Genomic DNA, 22,444 nt, shown 5'->3' with positions numbered 1-22,444 from the left:
CGCAAGGCGGGGGCTGAGCTGCGCCGGCCGGAAACCCAGCGGGCGGCGAAGATGGCGGAGAACAGCGGTCGCGCCGGCAAGAGCAGCGGGAGCGGCGCGGGCAAGGGGGCGGTGTCCGCAGAGCAGGTGAGGAGTGGCTAACGCGAAGGAGGGTGCCCACTTGCGTCTGGAATACTGGCGAGAAGGGGGCGCCTGTGGCTTGTGCAGCCCTTTACTCCAGTAGCACATGTGCGTGGCACCTAGAGAGGGAAGGGTCCCCGGAAAAGATCGCCGAGCCCCTTCGGAGAGGTAGACGGGTGGGTGGGTGAGAGCCACGCCTCCCTGGGGTGTTGGGTGAGCCTCAGCAAGGGGAAAGCCCTGACATGCAGGGTCTGGGAAGATGCACAAGTCTGAGGGAAGATGGTTTGCTGCTTTCTCTCTCTCTCTTCAGCCCCTCCAAACAGGTTATGGCTGGGCAAGACAGCTCGAAACTAACCCCAGAGGATTAGTTAACAGGCTGGCTGTGTAGTCTGTTACGTGATCCTGAACCCACGTTGACAATCGCCGTCACGCTGCAGAGCCACGTGACTCTCATACTCGAACAGCCTAGTGTTCTATATACTATTTTGATTCGAGAGTTCATTACTAGATTGAATTTCTTTAGAGACCAGAAATCCCTTTCTAATCCGAGTTTGCATTTTCCCCAGTGGCTAGCATCGAGAAGCGTTTGATAAGTTAATCAGAAAACCCTTTGTTCCTTGGGAACCGTGTTTTGCTAAGTGGAAAAATAGGATTGGGAGGAAATCTACACAATAGAAATGAAAACAGGTAACAGCTGTTTTTTTATTATTATTATTTTTCGAGACGGAGTCTCGCTCTGTCGCCCAGGCTGGAGTGCATGCAGTGGCACGATCTCGCCTTGCTGCAAACTACGCCTCCCGGTTCAATCTATTCTTCTGCCTCAGCCTCCCGAGTAGCTGGGACTACAGGCGCGCGCCACCACACCCGGCGAATTTTTGTATTTTTAGTAGAGACGGGGTTTCACCATATTGGCCAGGCTGGTCTCGAACTCTTGACCTAGTGATCCGCCCACCTCGGCCTCCCAAAATACTGGGATTACAGACGTAAGCCACCGCTCCCGGCCTACAGCTGTCTTGATTATAGGTTAAGTTTTTGTTGAACAATTAATACAGGCAGATGTATCAGCATAAAGATTTTTATTTATTTTTTGTTTTCTGAGACAGAGTCTCGCTCTGTCATCCAGGCTGGAGTACAGTTGCGGAATGTCGGCTCACCACAGCCTCCACCTCCTGGGTTGAAGCAATTCTGCCTTAGCGTCCCGAGTATCTGGGATTACAGGCCTGCACCACCACGCCCAGTTAATTTTTGTAGAGGCAGGATATCACCATGTTGCCCATGCTGGTCTCGAAGAGCATAGTCTGGTGGGATAAATAAGGAAGCAAAATGCTCATATGAGGCGGAAGATAAGTGTCCTAAGAGAAGCATAAAGTGCTATGGAATATAGTTTCTGACTTGAGGTGGGGGAAGGGAAAAGGAACCTAATACTTTTTAATACTTTTTTTTTGTTGTTGAGATGGAGTCTCTGTTGCCCAGGCTGGAGTGCAGTGGCGTGATCTCGACACACTGCAGCCTTTGCCTCCCAGGTTCAAGCGATTCTCATGCCTCAGCCTCCCGAGTAGCTGGGATTACAGGTGCACCACCACACCTGGCTAATCATTGTATTTTTAGTAGAGACGGGGTTTCACCATGTTGGACAGACTGATCTCAAACTCCTGACCTCAAGTGATCCGCCTGCCTTGGCCTCCCAGAGTGGTGGGATTACAGGCATGAGTCACAATACTTTTTTTTTTTTTTTTTTCTTGAGACGGAGTCTCGCTGTGTCGCCCAGGCTGGAGTGCAGTGGCACGGTCTCGGCTCACTGCAAGCTCCACCTCCCGGGTTCATGCCATTCTCCCGCCTCAGCCTCCGAGTAGCTGGGACTACAGGCGCCCGCCACCACACCCGGCTAGTTTTTTGTATTTTTAGTAGAGACGGGGTTTCACCATGTTAGCCAGGATGGTCTCGATCTCCTGACCTCGTGATCCACCCGCCTCGGCCTCCCAAAGTGCTGGGATTACAGGCTTGAGCCACCACTCCCGGCCAATACTTTTTTTTTTTTTTTAGAGACAGAGTTTCACTTCGTTGCTCAGGCTGAGTGCAGTGGTGTGATGATAGCCTGCTGCAGCCTCAAAATCCCTGGGTGATCAAGCCATCCTCCTGACTCAGCCTTCTGAGAAACTGGGACTATAGGAATAAGCCATTTTGAATGGCTAATTAAAAAAATTTTTTTTTGATAGAGATGGGGTGGGGGGCGGGTCTCACTTTGTTGGTCGGGCTGGTCTCGAACTCCTGGCCTCAGGTGATCCACCTACCTTGGTCTCCTAAAGTGTTGGGATTGCAGGTATGAGCCACCTTGTGTGGCTCCCCGTAATACTTTTTAAGGCTACCATGGGCCAAGCAGTCTGCTGGGTACAGCGATACAGATATAGTAGTTCCCCCTTATCTGAGGGGGACATATTCCAGGACCCCAGTAGATGCTTGAAACCTGGAATAGTATTGAACTCTGTTTTTTCTCATACCTATGATAAAGTCTAATTTATATAATAGGTACAGTAACTAATAAAATAGAACAATTATAACAATATAATAAAGGTTACATGAATGTGGTCTCTCTTTTTCAAAATATTTTATTATACTGTAGTCACCCTTCTTGTGATGATGTGAGATGATAAACTGCCTTCCTGATGAGGTAAGGTGAATGACAGCATGGTGATATAGCCTTAGGCCACTATTGATAAGTCAGAAGGAGAATCATCTGCTGTAGATGATCTTGGATCATTGAGCCATGATAATGTTGAGCAGGAGATGTTGATGATTAAAGGGCAGGTAGCATATACAGCATGGATAGGCTGGGCAACAGGATGATTCACATCCTGAGTGGGATGGCTCGAGATTTCATCACGCAATTGACAACAGTGTGCAACTTAAAACTTATGAATTGTTGGCCAGGTGCCGTGGCTCACGCCTGTAATCCTAGCACTTTGGGATACCGAGGTGGGTGGATCATCTGAGGTCAGGAGTTCGAGACCAGCTTGGCCAACATGGCGAAACCCCATCGCTACTAAAAATACAAAAATTAGCCAGGTGTGGTGGCGGGCACCTGTAATCCTAGCTACCCAAGAGGCTGAGGCAGGGAGAATCGCTTGAATCCGGGAGGCGGAGGTTACAGTGAGCGAAGATTGCGCCATTGCATTCCAGCCTGGGCAACAGAGTGAGACTCTGTCTCAAAAAACAAACAAACAAAAAGTATGAATTGTTTATTTCTGGAATTTTCCATTTATTTTCAGACATTGGATAACTCTGGATAATGAGAGACTATTGTAAATGAAATAGACTTTGTCTTCAAACTGCTTTACTCACAGACTTATTTGAGAAAAGACAAACCAAACATTAAAGATTTATAGTGTGCTGCACAATCCGTTCATTATGGCAGCTAAAGGAGAGACCCCTAACTAATCACGAGGTTGTAGGATTGTGGGGGTAGGGGCTGGAAAAGGGAAGCTGTGGTATAGTAGGGTGGCTAAGAGCATTCTTAATGCACTAGGGTCAGACCTAAGTTTGAATTTCATTTCTACTATTTACTATTTATATATGACCTCCCATGAGTTACATTTTGGCCTCCCCCATCTGTAGAAACATAACAGTACCTACCTTGTCACTGAATTTAGAGTATTAGGCAAGACAATGCAAAGTGTTTTGCACAGTGATTAGAATATAGTATGTGTTTAGTAAATGCTAGTTGGCTTTTGTTTTCTAGAGGAGAAAATCCTTCAGCTCAATTCTGAAGGATGAGAGAAGTTAGTCAAGCAAAGAAGGAAGTGGAAGATTTTCTAGGTAGAGGGAATAATGTGTTCCAAAACACTAAGGCATGAGACTGCCTGGCATGTTTGGGATGCAGGTGGGACTTAATGTTTGAGATGGATTACAGAACTTGAATATGGAGAAAAGGGGATAAAAGAGGAATATAAGATGTCTCTCAGGTTTCTGTCTTTGGTGGATAATGGTGCCATAGGGAATGTAGGAAGACAGACAATTTGGAGGGAAATAAAAGTTTATTTTAGGATTTTGAGTTTAGTTTTCTTGTGGGACAACCAGGTTAAACATTCAGTAGACACTTTGATTTTTAAATCTTGAGATACAGAAAGAAATCTGAGTTGGAGATACAGATTTGAGAATTGAGTTTATGGATGATAAAGCCATGGTTATGTATGAAAATGATCACTTTCCATAGTTTGTACAGAAAGTGAAAAAATAAGTAGAACAAGAGTGGAACCACTGTTTGGGGAGCTAAAGAGAAGCTCTTAGACTTCCCTCAGGAAACTGAGGAAGTGTAATAATTGAGTTTTGAGGCTGTTCCTTGATTAACATTCTCTTGCCTTTGTTTATTCTGGAGAGAACACTGGGTAAAACATTGCAAGATTTATCACTGCTGCAAATTTGAGCCACGTATGTCCCTTACAAACAAGATGGAAGAAAATAACACATTGTGTTAGACACTTAACTTGTTTTACCTTCTGTTGCTGATTGAGACAGAGTCTCATTCTGTTGCCCAGGCTGGAGTACAGTGGTGTGATCACAGCTCACTGCAGCCTCAACCTCCCAAGGCTCAGGTGATTCTTGTACCTCAGCCTCCCAAGTTACTGGGACTACAAGCATGTGCTACCCTGCCCAGCTTATTTTTGTATTTCTTGTAGAGATGGAGTTTTGCCATGTTGCCCAGGCTGGTCTTGAACTCCTGGGCTCAAGCAGTCCACCTGCCTTGGCCTCCCAAAGTGCTAGGACTATAGGCATGAGCTGAGCCACCGCTCAGGCTTACCTTATATTATTTAATTACTGCCATTTGAAGTAGGTTGTATTGTCCTCCATTTATAGGTGAGGACATTTTAATTTCAGAGGTTTTAGTTAACTTGCCCGAGGTCAGTAACTGGAAGAGCAGGATTTTTAAATGAGGGACTTAAGAATCAGGTAGACCTATTTTTTCCACTTATGCCATGATTGTATTAGAGATATTTAAGCAGAACCCTGAAGGAGTGGATGGATTTGAACAGATAGCAGTGGGAATAGAAAGTAGGGAATATAAGAGGAGAGTAGTTGAGTAAGGCCATAGAGGTCTTTGAGTGCAGGGCAAAGAATTTGTGACCTTTTAACATAAGCAGTGAGGAAGCCACAGAAGGATATATGTTATATTATTAATTGTTTAACTGTTACATAAAATAATACATTTATTGTTGGAACTGTAGAAAATACAGGAAAAAAGTTCAAACCAGGAAATAAATTGCCCGTAATCCAACTATCCAGAGATAACTTTTCTTGCCATTTTGGAGTATATCCTTTGAGAGATTTTTTCCCCCTCTTTTATCTTTTTATGTATATATGTGTGGATGGAAGGAGGGCTTTTTTTTTTTTTTTTTTTACATATTTTATAAAATTAGGATTATACTACAGTATGTACTGGTTTGTAATCTGTTTTTTAAGCCTAATAGTATATGTTGAACATTTTTCTATGTCATCTAAGTGTTAGGAAGATTAAATTAGTGTGTACAGTAGATATGGGGAGTCTAAAAATAGGATCATTTAGAAGACTATTGCAATGTTCAGACAAGAAAGTAATGAACATCTGAACTAAGGTGATGTCAGTGAGCCTAAGAGAAATTGCTGAAGTAAGTGCAATACATTTGGCAGTTGATGGGATTATGGTATGTTAAAAAATGAACCTGGGTATGGTGGCAAGTGCCTGTAGTCCCAGCTACTCAGGAAGCTGAGACAGGAGGATCACTTGAGTCTGGGAGTTTGAAGCTATAGTGTGCTATAATCATGCCTGTGAATAACCACATTTCACCAGTCTGAGCAGCATAGGGAGACCCCATCTTTAAAAACAAAACAAAAGATGAAACTAGGGTTTCCTACCAGGAGGGCTAGAGTGATGTCAGTAGCAGAAATAGAAGAGATAAGAAGATCACTTCAGCTTTGAACAACATGAGTTTAAGATATCCATGGGACATTTAGGTGGAGATGATCTGTAATAGCAGCTACTATTTATTGAAAACTTGTTATATGATAGATATTGTCCTAAGTTCTTGATGTAATTACTTAATCCTTAAACGACATTCTGTGAGGCAGGTATTATCTGTATTTCATTGGTGAAGAAACATTCAGAAAAGAAGGAACTTGTCATGGTCTGATGTTAAGCCATTTCTGTCAGGCACAGAAAAGCTCCTTCTTCTAACTTGTAAATGTGGGACTAAAATTTCTGAAAAGGCCTGGTTTTGCAGGCAATTAGAATAAAGGCAATTGCTGGAACTATAGAAGTAGCTAAGAATGCCACTTGAAATAGTATAGATTACCCTGATTTGATTATATGAATGTATCAAATTATCACATATACCATGAAAATATGAATGAGTATGAATCAATAAAAAATACTTTCAAAAATAATATAAGGTAATGAAGAAGTGCTGTGAATGGAATCTTAGATCCTGTGGCCATTGTAGGAGTGAAAGAGGAAGAACTTTCAGAAAGGAGAAAGAAGGAGGCTTGAGATAGGAAGGAGAACTGAAGGGACCTGGAAACCAAAGGGGAGTTGAAGATCTACATTGTATCGGGCACTTGACCTATTATCTCAGTTAGTTCTCATTGTTACCCTATAGCAGTGGTTCTCAACTGGCATGATCTTTTCCTAGGAGACATTTGGCAATGTTTGGAGACATCTTTGGTTGTCACAAGTTAAAGGGGTTGCTACTGGCTTTTAGAGGGTATAGTCCAGGGATTAAACATCCTATAGTGCCTGAGACAGCCCTTATAGCAAAGAATAATTTGGCCTAACATGTCAGTAGTGACAATGTTGAGAAATCCTGCCCTGTGGTATATTAGGTCCATTTTATAAATGTGGAAACAAGGAAAGTAACTCAGTCATATAGCAAGTAAATGGCAAAACTGGGATTTCAACCCAGGTCAGAATAGGAAGTTTGGGTTCTTTCCACTTTACTCTGTTGCTCCTTGGATCCCAGTACTTGGGGAGGCTGAAGCAGGAGGATCTCTTGAAGCCATGAGTTTGAAACCAGCTTGGGCAACATAGTGAGACCCCCATCTCGGACCGGGCACAGTGGCTCACACCTGTAATCCCAGCACTTTGGGAGACTGAGGCAGGTGGATCACGAGGTCAGGAGATCAAGACCATCCTGGCTAACATAGTGAAACCCTGTCTCTACTGGAAAAAAAAAAAAAAAAATTAGCCGGGTGTGTTCGTGTTGGCAAGCACCTGTAGTCCCAGCTACTCAGGAGGCTGAGGCAGGAGAATTGCTTGAACCCGGGAGGTGGAGGTTGCGGTGAACCAATATCGTGCCACTGCACTCCAGCTTGGGCGACAGAGCGAGACTCCGTCTCAAAAACAACAAAACAAAACAAAAAAAACACATCTCTACAAAAATTAATAAATAAAAATTTCATGAAGAGAAGGGATGAGTACTATTATTTGATGGAGTAATAAGGTCAAAAAGTTTTCTTTGACAGAGAGTTGAGCATGTTCTCCAGAAAAGGGGGCACTGAACTGAAAAGAAGGTTATTAGTGGAGCAGTATCCCAGATCATGCTTTTCCAGGTTCATCCAATGGTAATTCTCTACCTCTTCTATTCCACTGAAACCAGTAAGAGTAAATGTCATGTAAGAAGACCCAAGGACATTTTGGAGAGAAAGGTAATGATTATAGATTTTTCCCTAAAATTATTAAAACTATATGGTAAACAAAAAAGAAAACAGGAATATAAATTTGCTAAGAAATTAATATTTGATAAGCCAGGAATAATATATTAACAGAGATAGATTTTTAGAATTAGACAAACCTGGATACAGGTATGATTTCTGCAGTTCACTAGGTTATTTTATTTTTTATTTTTTGAGATGGAGCCTTGCTCTTTCACCCAGGCTGGAGTGCAGTGGTGTGATGTAGGCTCACTGCAACCCCCGCCTCCCAGGTTCAAGCAGTTATTTTGCCTCAGTCTCCCGAGTAGCTGGGACTACAGGCATAAGCTACCACACCCGACAATTTTTTGTATTTTTAGTAAAGATGGGGTTTCACCATGTTGGCCAGGCTGGTCTCGAACTCCTGAGCTTAAGTGATCTGCCTGCCTCAACCTCCCAAGGTGATGAGATTATAGGTGTGAGCTACTGCGCCCGTCCCACACTGTTTTGCTTTGTTTTGTGTTTGTGAGACACAGTCTTGTTCTGTCACCCAGGCTGGAGTGTAATGGCACAATTTGGGTTCACTACAACTTCCACCTCCCAGGTTCAAGCGATTCTCCTGCCTCAGCCTCCCGAGTAACTGGGATTACAGGCACCCCCCACCATGCCCAGCCAATTTTTGTATTTTTGTTAGGGACAGGGTTTCACCACGTTGGCCAGGCTGGTCTGGAACTCCTGGCCTTAAGTGATCTGCAGGGTTTCACCATGTTGGCCAGGCTGGTCTCAAACCCCTGGCCTGAAGTGATCAGGCCACCTCTGCCTCCCAAAGTGCTGGGATTACAGGCATGAGCCACTGTGCCTGGACCCACACTAGGTTATTTTGACCACCACACAACACTCCACCAGCCTTGGTCTCCTCCTTTACAAATTGAAGCTACAGGTCTTACAGTCTTTTTTGTTTTTTAGAATTAAGTGAGATAGTCTAGCACAGTGCCTGGCATATAATGGGTGTTCCTTTACTGTTGAGACTGTGGAAGGCAGATTATAGTAGGACTATGAAAGAAATAGATATTTTAAAATAGGTTGCATTTGTATATTTAAAATTTTAAAAGAAGATAATAGAAGGCAGTCTGCATGGTGGAAAATAACACAATATACATAGAAAATATTTTGTCAAATTATTTAAGTAACTAATATGCATTTACATGTGAGCACATAGAAAGGGTTAACATATGGGAGTGGAAGATGGCCAGATTCTTCTGCTTCCCAGAAGAATCTAAGTTGAAACCTGAAGAAAGAATTAGACTTAGGCAGAGAAAAACTGAATGAGAGAGGTTTGGGAAAGTACACCAAAGGTAGGGTGAAGATTCTATGCAGATGCCTGAAGACAGCTGTTAAGAGAAACTACCAGTGACTTAGAACACTGAGTGCTGAGTTAAGATGTGGAGGGAATGACTGATTGGGAGAGGTAAGCTGGAACCTGGTCTTTATAGGACTTTTTGAGGAGTTTAGATTTTATCCTGTGAGCATTGGGAAGGTTTTAGGCATAGGAATAATTGGTTAGATTTATATTTTTGGTCACTGATGCTGCAGTGTGGGGAGTGGATTAAAGGGGGCAAATCAGGAGACAGTATAGAAATAAGGAGGGTATAGTAGTACAGATGTAATTAATTTGATATAGATAGTGAATCAAGGATGATTCCAAGGTTTCTGGAGTTACATTCCAACTCTAAAAAGTATTAAATTAACAAAAATAATAAAAGCTACCATTAGGGCTCTAGGGTAAGAGATATAATCATGATATTGCTGGTAGCAATATAAATTAATCTGGTCATCTTGGAGAGCTTTCAAGCGACATGCAATGGAAGCTGTAATAATACTAATGCCCCTTTTACTTATTGACCTTACTTTTGAATACCATTCAAGAAATTCAAGAAAAGTGGCTATAAATCGTGCACTATTTGTCCAAAGTGGTTTTGTTTTGTTTGTTTGGTTTTTTTTTTTTTTTTTTTTTTTGAGATGGAGTCTCACTCTGTTGCCCAGGCTGGAGTGCAGTGGCATGATCTCAGCTCACTGCAACCTCTATGTCCTGGGTTCAAGTGATTCTCCTTTCTTTTTCTTTTTTTTTGAGACGGAGTTTTGGTTTTGCGCCCAGGCTAGAGTGCAATGGCACGATCTCAGCTCACTGCAACCTCCGCCTCCCAGGTTCAAGTGATTTTCCTGCCTCAGCCTTCTGAGTAACTGGGATTACAGGCATGTGCCACCACACCCAGCTAATTTTTTTGGTATTATTTTTAGTAGAGACAGAGTTTCACCATGTTGGCCAGGCTGGTCTTGAACTTCTGACCTCAAATGATCCACTGGCTTTGGCCTCCCAAAGTGGTGGGATTATAGGGGTGAGCCATTACACCCAGCCTTGTTTTTTTTTTTAATTTTTAATTCTTATTTAATTTTTTTTGAGACAGACTGGCTCTGTTGCCCAGGCTGGAGTGCAATGGTGTGATGTCAGCTCACTGCAACGTCCCACCTCAGCCTCCCAAGTAGCTGGGACTACAGGTGCACGCCACCATGCCCAGCTAATTTTTTTGTATTTTTAGTAGAGATGGGGTTTCACCATGTTGACCAGGCTGGTCTCGAACTCTTGACCTCAGGTGATCCGCCTGCTTCGGCCTCCCAAAGTGCGGGGATTACAGGCATGAGCCACCACACCTAGCCTTTGTTTTTTTTTGTTTTTTTTTTTTTGAGGCAGAATCTCAGTCTGTAACCCAGATTGGAGTGCAGTGGTGCGATCTTAGGCTCACTGCTACCGCCACCTCCCGGGTTCAAGCGATTCTCCTGCCTCACCCTCCCGAGTTGCTGGGACTACAGGTGTGCACTACTACGCCTGGCTAATTTTTGTATTTTTAGTAGAGATGGGGTTTCACCACGTTGGCCAGGCTGGTCATGAACTCCTGACCTCAAGTGATCTGCCCACCTTGGCCTCCCAAACTGCTGGGATTACAGGCATGAGCCACTGTGCCAGGCCTGTCCAAAGAGATTTTATATTAGTACTGTTTATTACAGAAAAATTGGAAACAACCTAAATGTTCCAACAGCAGAGGATTAAACTTTTTTTTTTTTTTTTTGAAACAGAGTCTCGCTCTGTCACCCAGGATGGAGTGCAGTAGCACGATCTCGGCTCCCTGCAACCTCTGCCTCCCAGGTTCAAGCAATTCTCCTGCCTCAGCCTCCCAAGTAGCTGGGACTACAGGCACGTGCCACTACACCCGGCTAGTTTTTTGTATTAGTAGTAAAGACCGGGTTTCACCGTATTAGCCAGGATGGTCTGGATCTCCTGACCTCGTGATCCACCTACCTCACCCTCCCAAAGTGCTGGGATTACAGGCATGAGCCATCACGCCCAGCCTCAGTTAAGCAGTTTTTAAAAATATATCAATAGGGTATGGGCTTGGTGGCTCATACCTGTAATCCCAGCACTTTGGGAGGTTAGGATGGGAGGATCGCTTGAGCCCAGGAGTTCAAGACCAACCTAGGCAATATGGCAAAACCCTGTCTCTACAGAAAAAATACAAAAATTAGCTGGGCATAGTGGCACATGCCAATGGTCCCATCATTCAAGAGGCTGAGGTGGGAGGATCGCTTCAGCTCAAGAATTCAAGGCTGCATTGAGCCATGATTATGCCACTGCACTCCAGCCTAGGGAACAGAGTGAGACCCCATCACTACAAAAAGTTAAAAAAAACTAGCCAGGAGTAGTGATGGGTGCCTGTCATGCCAACTACTAGTATAAGTGGAGGCAGGAGGATCACTTGAACCCAGGAGTTCAAGGCTGCAATGAGTCATGATTGCACCACTGCACTCCATCTGGGCAACAGAATAAGACCCTGTCTCAAGAAGAAAAGAAAAAAATTGTTTGTACATAGATGATGATTTAATAGGGTTGGGAGATGCAACACTGACGTGTCAATCTGTGCTTACACCAGACAACTTAAAGAGAATAAGGAATAAGGAAAGGGAAGGATAATTAGGTCCTAGCCATAGGGGACAAGACCATTAGAAAAGTTGTGTTTTAAAAGGAAAAATGTGGGAATAGAGGATAACTTCTCTGTTTCCATTACCTGGCAGCCCCCAGAAATGGCTTAATATTGGCTTATTTTGCATATAGTCTACAGTTAAGTTGCAGTTAGCTGCTGTATTAGGCTGTTCTTGTGTTGCTGTAATTACCTGAGACTGGATACTTTGTAAGAAAAGTGGTTTAATTGGCTCATGGTTCTGTAGGCTGTACAGGAAATGTGGCATCTGCTTCTGGGGTGGCCTCAGGAAGCTTCCAATCATAATGAAAAGCAAAGGGAGGGGACAGGTGTCTCATGCATGGTGGGAGCAGGAGGAATAAAGAGGAGTAAGTGTCATACTTTTAAAGAACCAGATCTTATGTGAACTCAGATCAATAACTGACTTATCATCAAGGGGATGGCAACCAGGTCATTCATGAGAGATCTACCCCCATGATCCAAACACCTCCCACCAGGCCCCACCTCCAACATTGGGGATTATATTTCAATATGAAACTTAGAGGGGACACATAAACTATATCAGCTGCTAAGAGATTTCATTTCCTTTACGTGCACTTATGGCTGAAATTTTCCATAATAACTGTGGATAATTCACATGTTTAAGTAGATTTTAGTTTGGTATTTGATTAAAAGTTCATAAAATGGAACAAGAGGAAATTAGTTATTAGCAAGAATGTTGAAGAAAAGTCAGAATTAAAAAAAAAATCTCAGCTGGGTGCAGTGGCTTATGCCTGTAATCCCAACACTTTGGGAGGTTGAGGTGGGTGAATCACCTGAGGTCAGGAGTTTGAGACCAGCCTGCTGCCTGTAATCCCAGCTCTTTGGGAGGCTGAGGTGGGAGGATTGCTTGAGGCCAGGAGTTCAAGATCAGCCTGGGCAACATGGCGAGACCATCTCTACAAAATAAATAAATAAATAAATAACTGCTGTGGTGGCACATGTCTGTCTGTAGTCCCAGCTACTTGGGAGGCTGAGGCAGAAGGATCACTTGAGCCCAGGAGTTAAAAGTTGGGGCATCAGAAATTGTAGACACTTAAGCTGATTTCTTTGATGTATTTAACAACATACATCCAGAAAAGTGGATCATTTGGGTGCTAAGGGAACATCTAGAATCTGCTTTAGTCATAATTTTTTTTTTAGATGGAATTATTTTGATCTGGAATTAGCTTTTTCTAGAGAAAAAGCTAATATAAATGGGATGGTTTTGAGATAAGCAATGAAGGTTAAGGAAAAACAGCCTGTAGATCAGTTAGATTTCCAAGGCATTTGTTGAAATGAATGGATAAAGTAGATTGAGATGAAGGGGTGATAGATGGGAGAAAGGAGGAAGTTGCTGGAATGGCAAGTTTTTGGTGAAGTATTATTCCTTGGTTTATTGGCAGTAGAAGGGATATAAGGGTGGTGCAGTTCAGCCATTTGGATAATATTTGCTGTATATGATCCTTGCAGAGGGCGATCTAGAGCTAAGGGGCCAGGCCAGGCATGTTGGCTCATGCCTGTAATCCCAGCACTTTGGGAGGCTGAGGCAGGCAGAGCGCTTGAACCCAGGAGTTTGAGACCAGCCTAAGCAACATAAGAAGACCCTGTCTCTACAAAAATATTAGATGGTGTGCACCTGTAGTCCCAGCTGCGTGGGAGGCTGAGGCAGAAAGATCACCAGACCCCAGCGAGATTGAGGCTGCAGTGGGCTGTGATTGCGCCACTGCACTCCAGCCTGGGTGACACAGTGCGACCTTTCTTAAAAAAAAAAAAAAAGAAAGAGATGGGACCCTAGTAAAGATGAAGTGGTTAATCATCTTTATTAGGGCAAAGTTTCTGGCTGTGTGACTGGAGATGATATTTACAAATAGGAGTGAGAGATTTGGTAATGGTTGGAATGGATTGAGTCCACTGTTGTCAGATGGCCAGGAGAGTCTAAAGGGGCAGTTCTGGACTTGGAGAGAAGTCCATGACAGTATTAATATACTTCACTGTTCACAAAGACGTTTCACACTCATTGGCTCACATGATACAACAACCTTATGAAGTAGGAATCATTATCTGCATTTTGCAGGTAAGAAAACTTAAGTCTCAAAGGGGTTGATCCAGTGGTTCTCAGTTCACACTACACAATAGAATTGTGTGGGAGATCTTTTTAAAAATACTGAGGCCTGGGCCTTACCCCCAGTAGTTGTGTAGTTGTTCTGAGGCTTCACTATTCATGTTTTTAAAATGATTCAGGTGATTCTAACATATAGCCGTGGTTAAGAACTACAGGGTTAAATGTCTGTCCCAGCCATAGAGCCAATAAAGTAGCAGAGGCAGAACCTGAAACCTGGTCTTTTGTCTCTTAAGCCTCATATTTTCCATTTGTTTTCCCCACACTCTGATTTTTCAGGTTTCATTTAAGACCATTACATTATCCCTTAGGAAGTGTGTATCAGTTAGGGTTTATAGGATACAGAAACCAACTCTGACCAGCTTTCTTTTTTTTTTTTTTTTTTGAGATGGAGTCTTGTTCTGTCGCCAGGCTGGAGTGCGGTAGCGCAATCTCGGCTCACTGCAACCTCCGCCTCCTGGGTTCAAGCAATTCCCCTGCCTCAGCCTCCTGAGTAGCTGGGACTACAGGCACGCCACCATGCCCGGCTAATTTTTTGTATTTTACTAGAGATGGGGTTTCACCATGTTGGCCAGGATGATCTTGATCTCCTGACCTCGTGATCCGCCCACCTCGGCCTTCCAAAGTGCTGGGATTACAGGCGTGAGCCACCGCGCCTGGGTCTTTTTTTTTTTTTTTTAAGGGCTATTTTTGAATAATAGTGGGCATTTCACAGAATTGAACAGGAAAAAAAAAAGGCTAAATAGACTGAACAAAGTTCAAGAACTGGGGCAGCTTTAGGGAATCTAGGAATAGGAATGGAAGGTCATCTCTATAGAACCAATAGGAATCTTAACTCCAGCTGTCTTCTGTACCCATTTGTCTGCAAAATTCCAATTCCTGTAGAGAGACTCTGTAGGTCACTGCCCCTGGGTCAGGGGTCGTGTGGTTAATAACCCCAAAAGAACCACACCAAGTTAAGGAGGGGCAGTTCCCCAATGGATGGAATACTGAGCAGACCCAAACAAGAGTTTCTTATTACAAAGCCCTTCCTGACAGCCCTCACTGCAAGTCTAGGCTCCCCTGTAGGTACTCCAGTAGCTCTCCACCCCCATTCTTTTGGCTCACTGCAACTTCTGCCTCCTGGGTTCAAACGATTTTCCTGCCTCACCCTCCCAAGTAACTGGGACTACAGGTGCACACCACCACATCCAACTAATTTTTCTATTTTTAGTAGAGATGGAGTTTCGCCATGTTGGCCAGGATTGTCTCGATCTCTTGACCTCGTGATCCACCTGCCTTGGCCTCCCAAAGTGCTGGGATTACGGGCGTGAGCCACCGCAGCTGGCCCCCATTATATTAAATGCCTGTTTCCCAACAAACTATAAGCCATGAGAAGCCAGAGGCCAAATCTATTCTATGATATCCCTCAGTAGGCCCTCCGTGTTTGGTGAATGGAATTCCAGAAAAATTTTAGGTCGAAATCGCAAACTTGTGGTTCTACTCCTTTTCCAAGGTAGGTGCCCACTACAGCTTTAAAGCCTGCCACCCTATGTGCTATCTGGACCCTCTGCCATTTCCACTATCCCCTCTTTCATCTCTTCTCTCACCTTGTTAGGTAATTGCTGGCTTCAACCGCCTTCGGCAGGAACAGCGAGGCCTGGCATCCAAAGCAGCTGAGTTGGAGATGGAGTTGAATGAGCACAGGTGAGAAGTCAGGGAGCAGCAAACAGTAGGACAGTTCTATGGGCTACTCCGTGAGGGGGATTTGTAGTAGAGTGGGGCTGAATCCTCAGGTCCTGCCTTGTTCTCCTATCCCAGCCTAGTGATCGATACACTGAAGGAGGTAGATGAAACTCGTAAGTGCTACCGCATGGTTGGAGGAGTGCTGGTGGAGCGAACTGTCAAAGAGGTGCTGCCTGCTTTGGAGAACAACAAGGAGCAGGTAAGCAAGAATCATTGAATAGGATCGGGTACAGTGGCTATAAACCCAGCACTTTGGGAGGCCAAGGTGGGTGGACTCCTTGAGTCCAGGAGTTCGAGACCAGCCTGGGCAACATGGTGAAACCATATCACTACAAAAAATTAGCTGAGTATGGTGGCATGTGCCTGTAGTCCCAGCTACTCACCTGAGCCTAAAATGTCGAGGCTTTAGTGAGCTGTGATCACCTCACTGCACTCCAGCCTGGGTGACAGAGTAAGACCCTATCTCAAAAAAAAAAAAAAAAAAGGACAACAGCATAAAATAGCCTATGCTCATTATGCTATGCTAAGGCCAACTCTTAGACAAGAGTTGACTGCTGTGGGCTCTGTGACCTGGCTGAATTGGGGTGGGAGGATTGGGGTTAGATTAGTGTTTCTCATAGAGTGTGTTTCACTGGTATGTGAATCAAAATCACCTGAAGGACTAATTTATAAATGCCGCTTCCCGAACCCACTGGATCAGAACCTTTGGGAGTGCCATGAAGTGACATTTTAAAAATAAGCTAGGCTGGGCGCGGTGGCTCACACCTGTAATCCCAGCACTTTGGGAGGCCAAGGCAGGCAGATCATGAGGTCAGGAGGTCGAGACCATCCTGGCTAGAATGGTGAAACCCCGTCTCCACTAAATACAAAAAATTGGGCATGGTGGTGGGCATCTGTGGTTCCAGCTACTTGGGAGGCTGAGGCCGGAGAATGGCGTGAACCCGGGAGGCGGAGCTTGCAGTGAGCCGAGATTGCGCCACTGCACTCCAGCCTGGGCGACAGAGCGAGACTGCATCTCAAAAAAAAATAAAAATAAAAAATGAAAAAATAAAAATAAGCTCATGCCTGTATTCCCAGTGCTTTGGGAGACTGAGGCAGGAGGATTGCTTGAGGCAGGAGTTTGAGACCAGCCTGGGCAACATAGTGGGAACTTGTCTCTGTAAAACATAAAAATAAACAGCCCAGGTGCATTAAAGTGTATAAAAGTGTATAATTAAAGTACATTAAAGTGTATAAACCACTGCTTTCAAGAAAGGAATAATTTTAATATCTGGACTCCTCTACTTGGTTAAAGGTAAGGTTAAACGTGTTAACACTTCCTCCAGCCATAGTCCATTCCAGGTGGGGGAAAGGAGTCCTGAATTCCTTATATAATCCCTGTCACTTGTCCTCTAGATACAGAAGATCATTGAGACATTGACACAGCAGCTTCAGGCAAAAGGAAAAGAACTAAATGAATTCCGGGAAAAGCACAACATTCGTCTCATGGGAGAAGATGAGAAGCCAGCAGCCAAGGAAAACTCAGAAGGGGCTGGGGCTAAGGCCAGCTCAGCTGGAGTGTTGGTCTCCTAGGGACCAAGGCCTTTGCATTTTTTTCTACCCTGACTCCCACTTCTGATTTCTCTTTATTGTTATTATTATTATTTTCTCTGCTATTGTAATATTTTTTGTTAATTAAATGTTTTGGTCAGAATGCTTAGCTGTAGCCTGAAGTTTTCTCCCACTTGGTGGAAATTGTTTTGAGACATGGAACAGCATATGATTTGTGGTTTTTGTTTCCATCAGGTTAATGACTCATAATATGAGAATAGGACCCATATTTATTTTATCCTTTCCTTGCAAATAAAGGTATGTCCACTTATTTACTGCCTTTCCCCCTCCCCCAAAAAATTTCAGAGACAAATCTTGAGTCTCAGATTGAAATTTAATAAGCATTTGAAGTGAAGCAGATAGCTCTGGTGATAATGCTTTATAGATCTGCAACAAAGCAAAACAAAACGAGGCTTAGTGGTGTGTCTCGGCACTATTTAGATAAGGAAGTCCAGAATGCACACCTGTGGACTGGCTGTCCTGCCATCCTCACCAAAACCCCCAACCAGGTAAAGCTGATCATTCCAAAGGCAGGTGCGATGGCCCACGCGTTTCATCCCGCGATCTGCACAGGGGAAGTGGAACCACAGAGGAGGAGATGTGCCTGTTGGATGGGGCAGAGGGTGGTTATTGAGGCAGTAGCACTTTGTCATTCACAGAACACAACACGACCAAGGGCTTGCCCACTGTTTTTCTGCTCACTTCATTTGTAGGCCTCTTCAAATGCTTAATATTCTGTGTACTCCTTTAACTCCTGTCAACTAATTTTTCATCCTCCCTACCCCATCACTCCATCCTCTTTCTATAGTCTTCAGCTTCCCCCATCTTCCCACCTTTCCCCCCTTCAGCCATTAGTCTGGCTCTCACGGGTATCATAGATGTAGAGATCATTGCAGATGGTGTCTCTAGCTCTGGTCAGAGTTTCTCCACCAAACAGCACAGCAAAGGGCCCAACCACAGAACATGAGTGATGCCGTAGTCCATGGGGCCCCTTCTGGGACCCCTGCCCACTGCTCACAAGCCTTGCAAGCTGTTCCATCAAATGAGGAGCAACAGGTGGTTCCTCCTTGGGGAGAAAGAAAGCACTGTCTGAAGAGACCTGGGCATCACAATTTCAGCCTCTTCCCATCCTAAACAAGATGTGTGGGGAGCTAATACCTTTATTTTCCCATGACTCCAATGCCTAGCTACTTCTGGTTCAGCTAAGTTGCAACCTCCGAAGAGCAATAGCTGATGACCTGGATGGGGTCCAGGAGTTTGGAGCAGGGCCGCACAGTGACCTGAGCGTGAGGCTATGTGGCAGCCTTCTTGCTTGTAGCTGTGGACATGCAGAAATTCAGGCCTGAGTGGGTTTTCTGGAAAATGTAAGTGCCACCGCCCTTGCCAAGGATGGATGGAGAAGAGGCATAGGGCAGTGCGGTAGGTGGGATGAGAGGAAGGGTTAATACTGTAGAGAGCTCAGCTAGCTTAAACATGGTAGGTTCGGAGGGTGCGAGGGTGAGGACGTGGATAAATTGCCTGAGAAATGTTTAGGCTTTTGTTTTTCCAGAGTGTAGATGAGAGTGAAAGGTTTTGGGCAGGGGGTGTCATACCAATAGGTGCGGGCGCTGGGGTCCAGCCTTAATGTGTAGATGCTTCCATAGCGTCGCTGAGTGTGGATACCGCCCTCCCGGCCAGCCACCTGCAGCTCTCGGTCAGAGATGCGGGTGCAGGTGTGACTACTGAGGCCGGTGGGGGGGCAGTCACCAGGGGTCGCTGTCCACGCCTCCCACACACCGCGCTCTGTGTCCAGCGCGGTCACTGTGGCCAGGCGGCGAGACCCGTCCCAGCCGCCCACCACGCAGAGCCAACGCCCGCCCACGGGTGCCGCGTCGTGGTGACTGCGCGGGGGGCTGCCCTGGGATCCCAATCGTACGGCCTGGCCCCTCGCCGGGTCGAAGACCACCGTATCGCTGCTGGGCTCTCTCGTTCCTCCTGCTAGGAGACCACCTACGAGATAGAACCGTCCCCGCAGTTCGGTGCATGAATGGAAGGCCCTAGCCAAAAGCGCGTCCCGCGCCACTGGCTTCCAGGCCCAGCCTGAGTCTGCGGCCCGACCCGGGGGCACGGCCACCGCCATGGGCCCCGGGGAGAGGAAGGGCGGTGGGGTCTGCGGCTTGGAACGAGCCCCTACATGGCAGGCCAGGCACCTCGCCTTCCGCGGGCTTCCCCGGGAACCTCCCCCTACCAGACGCCAGCCGGGGTTCCCACCTCAAGCCCCGGCTTTCTCTCCGCCGTCGCCCAGCAACCACTGCAGCGGCTGCAGTGCGACCGCTGCAAACCGAAGGTCGCAAAGCAGCAGTCACCGTGGAGACAGGACACCTGGGTTGCTATCGAGAACCGTAGCTGTACCAGGTCAATAAAAATCCTGCAAGATTGTTAACTTCAGAAAGTCGGAGGACAGTCGGCTCCTCAGAATAAACCCTTGTGATCTCAGCTGTGAACTGATTTGCGATTATGACATTTGAGGCGCAGGTGCTGCTCCACTAGGGCCGGAAGGGATCATTTGGCTTCAGGGTTTCTTACTCCGGCTAACCACCCCAGGGATGAGCAAGGAAGGAGAAGCAAAAGTCAGAGGGTGGGGGAGGTGAAAGTGGACTGAGCACTGGCCCGAGAGACGGGAGACCTGGGTTCTAGTCCCGACTATGCCCCGACCCTCAAAGGCATTGTTTCTCTTTAGGCCTTCTCAGTTTGTCATTCATCAAATAGGCTGTTGGTTTATTCCCAAAGAAGGTCCCGATTGATTGGGTGGGAGAGCCCTTTCAGCTCTGGCCACTAGAGGGTAGCAGAACCCAGTCTCTCAGGGGACACACACACACACACACACACACACACACACACACAGAGAGAGAGAGAGAGAGAGAGAGAGAGAGAACCCACGCAGCCTTAGAAGGGTGAAGTGGGGGAAAAGTGAGAAAATGAGAAAAACAGACCCCTACCCTTCCTTCCCTGATATGTTTTATTTAAGCCAGGTTCCAGATACTAACTCTGTCCCCAAGGACCAAGTGATAACTGAAGAGGCTCAGATACAAGCTTACTGGTTTCAGCTGAAGGAGGAAATACAGACAGAATTTTCCTCCCAACACAGCTGGGGTGGGGCAAAAACAGGATCTGTGTCCTCTGGGACTGGGCTGTAAGTGGGAATGATGACTGCTACTTGTGGCCTTTGGTTTCTACACATCACCTTGCTCCCCATCATCCCTGAGATACTGAGACCATAGAGAGTGGCCAGGCAGGAGGATCACTTGAGGCCGGGAGTTCAGGAGTTCAAGACCAGCCTGGGTAACATAGCGATACCCTGTCGAAAGAAAGAAAGAAAGAAAAAAGGAAGAAAGGAGAGAGTGGCCAGGGCTGCAGTGAGGATGGGCATGTAATGCAGGGTCTGATAGCACAACAGGGCTTTCCCCTCCTCTTCCCAACTCTTGGTCCTCAGAGAACACAGCATGGGGATGGCATGGGCAGGAAAGGCACAGTTATAGAGACTGGAAGATTACCAGGACCTGTTCCCCACCTGTGCCTTAAAGCCAAGATTCAACAATAGCTTTGAAAGTCTCTGCCCTCCCAACTATAGCTTTCCCTGAGTATGACAGGCAGTATTCTCAGTTTTCCAAAAATCATGGTAAGAATCCCTAAAAAATCACTGACTTTTACTGTCCTTGGCTGAAATTTAAAAGTCAGTCTTTTCCCTCAGGCTTCTCACTGGCTAACCTCCCAACAGCTGGATTCAGATCTGTCATACTCCTAGGATTAGGCAAGGGCTTGCCTTAGGGGTGGGGCAATTTTGCTTAAACCTTATTGGCCTATATGTCCATTTTAGTCTCTTGCTTTTGCCTAAGTCTTGGCTGTTCTGTCAGACTTACTTTCTGTCTCTCCTGGATAGAAATGGGAACTCCCCACCCCAGGGGCCTTTCCAGCTCCTCTCTCCCAGCTTCCTCTCTGACTCTGAGTCCTTAGCAGTAGGCATCTTAGTTAGACATAGAGCTTGAACCTCACATACTCCTTGGCTGTACCCTCTCCAATTCTGACCTAGATGCTTCCAGTTCCTCCTAATAGCTGGAAGCATCTGTCCATTACTTTGCCATCCCAAGACCCTGGGAGAGGAACTGCCTAGAACTCCTACTTTCTTAGGTTAGTTTGAACCAAATCTATATTTTGAAGGAGAGAGAAGAGAAGCCAGAAAGAGAGAAACAGAGAGAGGAAGAAAGCAAGCCAGCCAACCTGGACTTGCATGACACATGCTTCACACTGCAGGACAGCATCTGCAGTGGTCTATAATGACCTTGTCAGTGATACAAACTGAAAGGGCATTAAGATAAGTGAAAGGGAGAACTGAGAGAAAATTGTGAGACAGGGAAAAAGGCAGCCAGGGCTGTAAACCTGCTTTCACCTGCTGATAATATCCAGGGACAACCTCTGTCCAGAAATGAGAGCAGGGACTGGATATCCTGAAAGTCTTACAATCCTGATGTGATCCTCTGATGTTGGCTTTGTCTCAGTTGGCCAAGAGTCTATGTGATCTCTAGCAAGCAAGCACCCAGCTTCCTACCTAGCCTTAGATGTCTGTCCTAGCCCCAAATCTATGGCCCCTTGCCTCAAACCTTCACAAAGCTCTTACTCTATCTTCTCCCTCCCTTAGCCCCATTTTCTGACCCTGGAACCATCTCTGCTTCTTAGCATTATTCAGTACATACAGAAAACCAACAATTGGGCTGGGTGTGGTGGCTCACCCATGTAATCCCAACACTTTGGGAAGCCAAGGTGGGTGGGTCACTTGAGGCCAGGAGTTCGAGACCAGCCTGGCCAACATGGTGAAACCCCATCTCTACTAAAAATAAAAATAAAAATAAATATATTAGCCAGCCGTGGTGGTGCATGCCTGTAGTCCCAGGTACTCTGGAGGCTGAGGCAAGCTAATCGCTTGAACCTGGGAGGCTGAGGTTGCAGCGAGCTGCGATTGTGCCATTGCACTCCAACCTGGGTGACTGAGTGAGAGAGAAAGAGAGACAGAGAGAGAGAAAGAAAAGAGAGAGAAAGTAAGAGAAAGAAAGAAAGGAAAGAGAAAGAAAGAAAGAAAGAAAGAAAGAAAGAAAGAAAGAAAGAAAGAAAGAAAGAAAGCAAGCCAACAATTGCACCAAAGGGTCTT

The 22,444-nt window shown here is 45.5% G+C and overlaps 2 protein-coding genes across 5 annotated transcripts; one reads left to right on the top strand and one right to left on the bottom strand.

Annotated features, from left to right (window-relative positions):
- Positions 1-7: 7 nt before the first annotated feature.
- On the top strand, positions 8-17,366 carry PFDN2 (prefoldin subunit 2). The gene is made up of 4 exons (XM_025359527.1): positions 8-126; positions 15,545-15,633; positions 15,748-15,871; positions 17,068-17,366. The coding sequence occupies exons 1-4, from the start codon at positions 52-54 to the stop codon at positions 17,242-17,244; spliced, it is 465 nt and encodes a 154-aa protein (XP_025215312.1). The 5' UTR covers positions 8-51; the 3' UTR covers positions 17,245-17,366.
- Positions 17,367-17,575: 209 nt separating this feature from the next.
- KLHDC9 (kelch domain containing 9) lies at positions 17,576-19,556 on the bottom strand. Of its 4 annotated transcripts, none has more exons than XR_003120940.1 (5): positions 19,513-19,556; positions 18,855-19,251; positions 18,421-18,580; positions 18,130-18,347; positions 17,576-17,866 (listed from the first exon to the last, which is right to left on the bottom strand). XR_003120940.1 is itself a non-coding variant. In XM_025395397.1 (4 exons), the coding sequence occupies exons 1-3, from the start codon at positions 19,379-19,381 to the stop codon at positions 18,168-18,170; spliced, it is 867 nt and encodes a 288-aa protein (XP_025251182.1). In that variant the 5' UTR covers positions 19,382-19,529; the 3' UTR covers positions 17,576-17,866; positions 18,130-18,167. The 4 variants fall into 4 exon arrangements, 2 of the variants coding, with proteins under 2 accessions (XP_025251182.1, XP_025251174.1); XR_003120941.1 differs by having other exon boundaries at positions 18,130-18,328; XM_025395397.1 differs by having other exon boundaries at positions 18,855-19,529.
- Positions 19,557-22,444: the final 2,888 nt, after the last annotated feature.

The sequence above is a fragment of the Theropithecus gelada genome, chromosome 1 (assembly GCF_003255815.1).
Source record: "Theropithecus gelada isolate Dixy chromosome 1, Tgel_1.0, whole genome shotgun sequence".
In the NCBI taxonomy this organism is placed as follows: domain Eukaryota; kingdom Metazoa; phylum Chordata; class Mammalia; order Primates; family Cercopithecidae; genus Theropithecus; species Theropithecus gelada.
This window is presented reverse-complemented; position numbering and strand designations above follow the sequence as displayed.